This window comes from Abramis brama (genome assembly GCF_963993115.1).
Source record: "Abramis brama genome assembly, chromosome: 22".
Lineage (NCBI taxonomy): Eukaryota > Metazoa > Chordata > Actinopteri > Cypriniformes > Leuciscidae > Abramis > Abramis brama.
Window position 1 is genome coordinate 9,530,513 of NC_139984.1, and position 9,494 is coordinate 9,540,006.

The 9,494-nt window shown below is 36.3% G+C and overlaps 1 protein-coding gene across 3 annotated transcripts; it reads right to left on the bottom strand.

Annotated features, from left to right (window-relative positions):
• Nucleotides 1–1,353: 1,353 nt before the first annotated feature.
• On the bottom strand, nt 1,354–9,494 carry tnni1a (troponin I type 1a (skeletal, slow)). Of its 3 annotated transcripts, none has more exons than XM_084099418.1 (8): nt 9,213–9,307; nt 8,314–8,342; nt 7,895–8,006; nt 7,766–7,807; nt 6,447–6,578; nt 5,941–6,030; nt 4,111–4,287; nt 1,360–2,946 (listed from the first exon to the last, which is right to left on the bottom strand). In XM_084099418.1, exons 3-8 carry the CDS (start codon nt 7,925–7,927, stop codon nt 2,842–2,844), a joined length of 579 nt encoding a protein of 192 aa, XP_083955544.1. In that variant the 5' UTR covers nt 7,928–8,006; nt 8,314–8,342; nt 9,213–9,307; the 3' UTR covers nt 1,360–2,841. The 3 variants fall into 3 exon arrangements, with proteins under 3 accessions (XP_083955545.1, XP_083955544.1, XP_083955546.1); XM_084099420.1 differs by lacking the exon at nt 7,895–8,006 and adding an exon at nt 5,111–5,185 and having other exon boundaries at nt 2,509–2,946; nt 6,009–6,030; nt 8,306–8,342; nt 9,213–9,258; XM_084099419.1 differs by lacking the exon at nt 7,895–8,006 and having other exon boundaries at nt 1,354–2,946; nt 8,306–8,342; nt 9,213–9,494.

Consider the following 9,494-nt stretch of genomic DNA (forward strand, 5'->3'; position numbering starts at 1 on the left):
GAAAGCTCCCTAAATCATTAATCTCTGGCCAGCAAGCGTAAAAAAAAAAAAAAAAAGCTATGTAGTTACTTAAGAAATAAACCTCAAAATATTGTTTTAGTGAAATGTCAAAAAGCTCAAATAAATTGACAAAAATATATCAGAAAAAAATATTATAATATATTATAAAATCATGAAAATCATTAAATCATTTTTTGGAATATTGCAGTATTCATCATAAATCATTTTTCCGTGCACAAGATCATCATTATGAAATTGCATTTAAAATAATAATTATTGTTAATTATAATTGTAATAATAGCCTAATAAAATAATATAATAAAAAAATATTATTATTATTAATAATAATAATCATAATAATGAGGGCGGGGCAACCTGTCACTCACATGGGATCCAGCAATAGCAAACCACAACCATCCAATCAATTCCCCATGGACAAAATCAAGCTCCGCCCTGACTTTAAAAAAGTCTGTCATTGTAAGTGAGTGACTCAACGAAACAAGAATATTCCTGTTATTATAATCATAAATGACATCAAACGTCTACTTTTTGCATTGTAATGGGAACACTTTATTTTATGCTGTGTTGACTCAGTATTGAAGCAATCTAGTTTCGCTGCATTGCATCTGGTAGCAGTGAAGATGTGGTGACATGTTTTCAAAAGGATATAAGCCTACATTTTGAAACATCTTACATGATTCAATGCACTGAGGAATACAGCATTTTAAGTGAAGTCAAGCGTTTAAGACATTTTATGTCAGTTATTCACAGCGGAATTTACTCTGCAGTTCAGAAAGCATTGATACTCCAGGGCTGGAGGGGTTTGCTTTATTCCCTGTGCCACACCTACAAGAGACAAGTAGATCTGCTGTACTTTGACCAGGGCAATATGAAAGCCATAGTAGACTATCCAGTATAAAAAGGGTTTGGTCATAAAGGAAATAAAAGGCGACTTCGCTGGAATGACAAATCTGGTGACATGTTTCCGCTATATTGTTTCACTAACAATTGCCTCTATATTCACTCATGCAAGCAGAGAGAAGAAAAAAAACATTCCACTTAAGGAACGTCACAATGTACTTCAACAGTTAAAAGTTAAATAACTACATCAAGCACAAGTGGCCTGAACACTCCACCTAATGCTAACACAGGGAAGAGACAGCGATATCCACTATGCAAATAAGGGTTGGAGTCCACTGTCTTCAGATGACAGTCTCCACAGTTAACGCTTTACTTCCTACACAAACTCCTTATCTCATCAGCTCTGCATGGTCCCTGCGCATTCAATGGCAATTTAAACATTTGCATTAAATTAGACTAAACAAAGAAACACAGCACATCTGATTAATTTTTCAGGCATTTTATTGGCATAGCATGCAAAAAGAAGTTATCGCACTTATGTTATGCACTTTCTTGCAAGTTAATTTACAACACTGTAAAAAAAAGTTGCTGCCTTAAATTTTCAAGTACAGTCAACTTGGATATTTAAGTCGTTTCAACTTTAATGACATTAAACTGACTTAAAAAAAATAGTTGAACCGTGAAGGCCCCCTGAAATCAAAATGGAAGTTTTTTAGTATCATATATGATATAAGTGTCACAGAGCAATATGGGTTGGAGATGTGTGTTCAGTTGCTCAAACGTTCAAGTTTTATTCCGTTTTCCAACTGTACGTTGGTTAAGAATGAAATGGCTATTCACACCTCTACTATTGAATCCAACGTATCATCTTGGATTCGCTTGCTATTTGAAAAGGGGGAGGAGCCATTCAATATGTCCCGCCTTAGCTTCCTGTTTCAGTGGAAATTATGTCAACGCATCATACAAAGCTGTGAATTCCAAGGCACTTCAGTGGGCCTTTAATCTTATTTTGATGAGATAAAGCAATACAAAAACATATGTGACCTTGGATCACAAAACCATGCAGTCAAAAGTCGCACGGGTACATTGTACAATACATGGGTCAAAATTATCGATTTTTCTTTTATGCCAAAAATCATTAGGATATTAAGTAAAGATCATGTTCCATGAAGATATTTAGTAAATGTCCTACCGTAAATATATAAAACATTTATTTTTGTGAGTGAATGCAGCACAATCGCGAACATAAAAGGACAAATTTAAAGGCGTTTTTCTCAATGTTTCGATTTTTTTGCACCCTCAGATTCCAGATTTTCAAATTGTTGTATCTCGGCCAAATATCGTCCTATCCTAACAAACCATACATCAATGGAAAGCTTATTTATTCAGCTTTATAAATCTCAATTTCACAAAATGGACCATTGTGACTGGTTTTGTGGTGCAGTGTCACATATGTTGTTAGAACTTATTAATCAGATAAACTTTAATTTATTTTTATTTCATAAGTTCAATTTCACCATTGCAAGTCAGGGTTAGAGTTTTTGTAAACAGTAAATTTGTAGCCAGATTATTAGAAAAACATGTCAAACAGAGTCTGGAAAAGTTTTGGTAAGACTACACATGTATAATGAGTCTTGGACATCGACAAATGTTTCACTTTGTTTATTCTCGTAATACATTGGTACACCTTACACTGACTCTTTCTCATAACTGAATATTGACATAATAAAAGATAAACTAAGCAAGTAATTATTTACTTATTGGCCACATGAAAGTTGCACAATCATTTGCACCAATGCAGAGCAGTTGCAATGAAGTGCAATTGTCATTTTAATTGTCAGTTTAATGACACCTAAAATGAAACCAGACTATTAAAGTATATCTAGTACATAAATGCTATGTTTAGTATGCAACTCTAAACCTAACCTTTTATTGGCAAACAAAAGTTGCATGATCTTTCATGTCAACTTCACTAAGGTTTCACTGGGTGGGGCCTTTTGCTGCATCAAACATTTTCTTTCTTCCCTCCATACCAGACATGGCCTCGACGTTCTTCCTCCAGTCACTGTCCTCAACTGGCCTCTTCTGCAGAAAGATACAGCAGTGTTTATATTACAAAGTGATGATTAAACAAGTTTGTGTGGTCAACAAACTATTGATGTTCTATTGAATGCCAATATAATGAATTTGGTTCAGCCACTTTGGGTGATTTCACTTGAATGAAAAAAGGAAAATAGGAATTTCAAAGGAAAAATAGGTTACGTTCAAAGACTTGAGGTTAAGCTGGTTATCAAAGCCACTAGCCCCTGCTGGTAGATGTTGTAACTACACTATCTAGTTCTACGTTCTAGTTCTAGATCTCCATTGACAGGCATTCAAAAGTAGCCATATTGAAAATTCGTCATTAGTAACTTCATGTGATAAAACCAAGCTTCAAGGATCTCACAGTAAGGATTGTTAAAATTGTAATTTAGCCGGCCCACATCTGGTACACTTGGATTCTACGTGTACCAGATGGACTGTCCATCACTAGCTAATCGACAGCATGATCCAAAGACATTAAATTGAAAATAACCCACAACGTCCCTTTAATCTGCTGGTTTATCTACTCTTAAGGGCTTGGTCTCTTCGGTATCAGTATGTTGTGTTTCATCTATCTGAAACACAATACAGTATTTTATTTGCAATGAATTCAGCTACGCATCTACACAAAAAGCTTTTCTTCTAGCGTACCATTCTTCTGTTGTCCACTCTCGTGTCTGTCATCCAACACCTAATCTCTATTATAGTCAAGACAAACACTGAAAATAATTAACATTGTCACTGTTTGGTATCCAAAAACGTTGCCTTTTACCCCTCTGACTCACATCCCATGAGCCTCTGCCTTTCCAACAGCTGCTGAGGTGATGTCATCCTTCTTGTCTGAGCTCTGTTAAGCTCTGAATAGTCAGGGTGCATTGTCTCTTTTCATATCTGCATGTGGACCATTGCCTATTGCTTGATCCACAAGTTTAGGGAGTAAGGTGAGAAGGTTAGTAATGTTTTTAAGCCTTTCACTGGTGTAACCTTGAGGGATTAACAGTTTACTGTCATTATCTTACATGGAACATTCCAAGATTTTCCTACTTGTCTAGTTTTGTTTTATATGGTTTCATCTGCAGGCATTTGCACCTATGTACCCATTTGACTATGTAAGCATTGCTTGAATTGGTCATGTAACTTCGTTTATGTGTTCAGATGACATTGTACCTTCTCAGTATCCTCTTTTTTCACAGATTTGAGGTTGGCTCGTAGGTCCATTGAGACCTTGTGCTTTGAGCCTAGGAGAGATCGGAGGATGGCATCTGCAGAAACCCTCACCCTCCTCAGGGTGGGCCGCTTGAACTTCCCCCTCAGGTCCAGAACCTTTATGTTCAGGTCTTTGATCTAGAGGACGGACGGTCATTTGATTAGCCTACTTATGAGATATCTAGCATAGAGATCAACTAAGGCCTTGTTCCAAAAGCTAGTGAGCTCCCTGCATAGATAGCATTCTCCTGGTGTCAGGGTTCTGTCACTTGTCTAGTTCATTTCTTGGTTTTGTGACAGAGCTCTGACCCTCCTATTTTGTCTCATCTTTGTTTGCACTCACTTGTCTATGTGCCTTGTTTCATGTGCGGGGCGTGGTGTTTGGATCCCGGCACTCCGGTCTAGTTTGGCTTCGGTTCTGTGTCGGGATTCGGACACTCATGCTCCGCGTGTTTGTATTCTTTTGTGAGCGCACAGGCATAATATACTTTTGAATAATCATTACTATAACTAGGCCTTTTTTAGGTCAGTGTCAGAGGTAGTACTGCGCCCCTGTGTCCAAATATACCTACTTCCCTACTATATATAGTAGTATGTCCGAATTTATAAAACAGAAGGCAAAAAGTACCCAGATGACCTACTTCTTTCAGAGATTCCCCAGACAGCAACATAGTGTCGGCCCAGATCCGGGCCACATCTGGTACATGTTGATTCAACACGTACCAGATGTGGCCGGATCTGGGCCGACACTATGTTGCTGTCTGGGTCTGAAGTGAGCATCTGATATTGACACTTTACTATCCCATGAGGCCGCGGGAGAGGATTTGTGAATGGCAGTGAAGTGACGCAATATGGCAAACGTTGTATGTCTGGATTACATTCGTACTACACACAGTCATACTACATAGAACACACTTTTTGACAGTCACAAAGTAAATTCGTAATCAAATGTAGTACCTACTCAGACAGTATATGCAATTTTGGATGCAGTGCATGTAGGCTATTCGTTGTGGATAAGTCATCCCATAATGCACTGCTATGAAGAACAAATCCATTTAAGTTAGCAAACGAAGCAAAAGAAATGTCAATTATGAACAAAATTCTACAAAAGTACTGTTTTAACCAGCATTTGTGTCTACTTTGAGTTTTTAAGCTGATTATAGTGCCTTGTTATTAGCTTGACGACATGCTAATTTCAAACATGCATCAATTTGGAGTTGATTCTCATGAGTAACTCTGTATGACACACATTTGCAGTATATTTACGGAATTAGGTTCCATTTCAGTTAGTGTGCTCCCTTTAGGCCCGTTCACACTAAGGACGTTAATTATAAAGATAACAATAAAGATTTAGTTCTAAAAATCTTTCTAATATTAAAGAATAGCGCCACACCGCAGCTATAACGATAACCACATAGATAAACAATATAGTTGGAATCACTTTCAGAACGATTTTTTTCCAACAGATGAAAGATAAAAACATTGACAGCCAATCAGAATCCCTCCTGCTTTAACAAGCTCGAGCATTTAAAGTGGCAGATGACAGAATGCCAGTGCACGCTTAGAATAAAATAATGTTACCATTCAATGGATTGGACGCTAATATCGTTATTGCTATCTTTATAATTATAGTTTTTGGTGTGAACCGGTCTTTGCCAATGTAAAATCACAATCCCAAATGCTCAGAGCTGCATACTAATATTAGAAACCTCCAAATAGACCGCATGAAGAAAGCACATTATGACATTGTCCAACTGGTTATTAAACTATGGATTATGAGGGTTGTCATACCTCACGCTTATTCAGTAAGACTTTGGCCTCAATATCATAGCGCTCCTCATCCACCACATCAATCTTACCATGAAGCTCTTGACAGAGTTCCTAAAAGAGACAGAAATGTTAATTGAGTTTCAGGAATCCTATTTGAAGTGAATGCGTATAATATTACACAGACTAACAAAATAAAGCTTATCCAAAAAGGATTTTATTATGAGAAACGAAATATAATATGGCAAATTCATACTTATCGTTTTACTCAGACATCTAATAATAATGATAGTGTTTGGCTTGGATGGCTGTTTACATTGCAATTAGTCAAATTAAGATAGACAGGCATTGGGCTGGACATTTGCATTAGCCTTACGTAAGCTAACATGCAAATATAGCAGGGTGGGGTGGCGTGAGCAGCAGTGATTGTACCATTCGATTTTAAGTCGTGAGGATTTTTGTATGGCACCAAATGAGCTAAACTGGAAGTTTGGAGGTGGACTTCATGTAGAATTATGCCATGAGGTTACCTGAAGCTCAGCGAACGACATGCCCTGCATCTGCAGAGGAGAAGCTTTCTCCGTCAGATACCTCTGCTTCTCTTCCTCTTTATCCAGCGCCTCCTGTTCCAGCTCCTCCTTGGCTTTGGCCACCATCAAACTCTGAACACACACAAGTAAATGTTAATGCACCTGTCACAATACCCACTCTTGCAAGTCTACTTTCACAACGTATTTCCTGTATTTGGCCCAAGTGTTTAAGTGGACGTGAAGACCGTAAGTGTGTGTAGAACTTTTAATTACCTGATGGGACACACTTATAGTGTTGTAAAAGTGCAAGTATAGTTTTAAAGAGCTTTATTAAAACATTTTGATTTTTGATACTTTGAAGTTTATTTGCATAAAATAAACATCTAAATGTCTGCTCAGTAGTCCTTTTGTAACAGATGACACAATTTAGTTATCGTGGTGCTTCTAATAAAGTGATTAAAAGCAAGTGTTTTGCAAAACAGCATTCACATACTCATCTCTGCACCAATAAAAGGTGGAACACTTTACATTTTTACTACCAAGTTATATGGGATATCTAATTAGTTTAACTTACACAGAAAAGTTTTCCTTGACATTGCACGATTTCGGGGCATATGAGATCATGAACATGATTAATGATGAGATCCCAGACAGCAGTGTCGGTCCAGATCCGGTACTCATTGAATCCACACGTACCAGATGTGGGCCGAATCTGGGCCGACACCATGTTGCTGTCTGGGATATACTTAGCCTCAACTACCGATCCAAAGTGTAATTAGATATGGTGTGTATTTAGTGTGCTTTAAGGGCACTGAGTTTTGGCAAACATTATCTTGGTTCAGACATATGCCTGCCACCTAGTGGTGTGTTATTGACTTTGCACTGTCTAATCAAGGCACTATAAAAAAAAGTTGCTGCCCTAAAGTTTTAAGTACAATCAACTTAGATGTTTAAGTCATTTCAACTTAAATTAAATTATATTGACTTTAAAAATGGTTGATTCTTGTATAACTTATAAAAAAAGTTGAAAATTGCTCAACTTATTTTGATGAGCAATATAAAAACATAAGTTGTCATTACTTATTGATCATATCATCATTACAGTCCCAGCCAGAAAAGCTGCTTCAGTGGACGGCAGAAGCTTTAAAATGGGGTGTGACCAAAAAGTTTGAGAACCTAAAATTTACATTTAAGAACTGCCTAAGTCTAAACTCATTCCGCACTGTTTGTGCTATGGATGTTGAATTTATGTTTATGGATGTTTCGAATGTACTGTATGTGTGTTACAAACTTGTGTGTTATGTGTGTTACAAACCAACCTTTAGCATAACCTTTCTTGAGGCTGAGATCTTGGACTTTCTCTGGGGCACAGATATGAAAGTTATAACACAGTACAGGTATTACAGATAGTTTTAGTAATTAATTAGAGAAAATAATGCATAACTTACCTCTTGCCTGAAAATACAGCATAAAATGTACATTGGTAGGGTGAAATTTTATTAGACCACTGTAGAGATTATTGTTGGTATAAAGGCCCGTTCACACCAAGAGTGGTAACTACTGTAACGATAACAGTAAATATATAGATCTAAAAATCGTTCTAATATAAAAGAATAGCAGAGTCCATACCACAACTATAACAATAAAGGCACAGAGAACATACATAGTTGTAATCACTCTCAGAACAAATTTTTCCCAGCTCATGTAGGCTACGATAAAAACAATGATAGCCATTCAGAATCTATTCTGCTGAAAAGAGCTGGAGCAAGAAACTCGAATAAACAGAACATTATCATTGCTGGTGTGGATGCTAGTTACCATTATAGTTATCGTTCTTGGTGTGAACACATTAGAGATACACACTCACCCTTGTTCAGGCATCTTGGCATCTGAGCTCTAAAAGAAAGCAAAACCAATGTTAGATGAATTTGATACATTGAATTTAATCCAGTACTCCCACTGAATTCCCACTGAATGAATTCAGGAATACATCATGGCCACATCATGTCCTCCTCTGACCTACTCGCATTATTCTGTATGTCTCTGCCAGTGACTTAAACACCCCCAAACAAAGCCATGAGTGACCCTGCTACTTTCTTAGCTGGACTAACACAAAGACAAAAATTTGGACCTGTCCTTTCCTAAATGGTTAAAGCATTTGGCTAGGGGTGATTGTTTTCTTTTGGAAAAAAATAAATCCATGAGGTTGCAAGTAATGTGAGTCTATAAAGATAAGCAGGGAGGTCAAATAAAGCAAAGAATTATATTATATTATATTATATTATATTATATTATATTATATTATATTATATTATATTATATTATATTATATTATATTATATTATATTATATTATATTATATTATATTTAATATACATGGATATTAAAGCTATTAAATGTATGTATATATATATATCATAAAATATAATTTTGTAACTTTAATATCTGTTCTCTTATTGTACAGTTATTATGATGCATTAGATTAGAGTGTCAAATTATGTTTATAGGCTAATTCTTAAAATTGCGAGAAGGTCAGGATGAGAAACATTGATAAAATGTATATATATATATATATAAAATACATTTATTATTAATACAACTATTAACAAGACAATACAATTGTATACAAGTTAAATATAGAAATGTATTCAACAAACAACAAGAGATTTAAAATTAATGGATAACTAAAGAAGTTTACATTTAGTCTATTAGTAAATATGCAAAATGATTATCAGATTCCCCATCATCAGAAGCATCTGATCTTACCTACAGTGCGGGTTTGTATGGTGTCGTCCTCAGACTGATTATTGATAACAGAATAGAGATGTGCTCCTTTATTTAACCCTCGGAGTCTCTCTATCTCTAATCTGTCAGTGGAGGATATTATTAGAGCACAAATCTCTCTCTCTCTCTCTCTCTCTCTCTCTCTCTCTCTCTCTCTCTCTCTCTCTCTCTCTCTCTCTCTCTCTCTCTCTCTCTCTCTCTCTCTCTCTCTCTCTCTCTCTCTCTCCCTCTCTCTCTCTCTCTCTCTCTCTCTCTCTCTCTCTC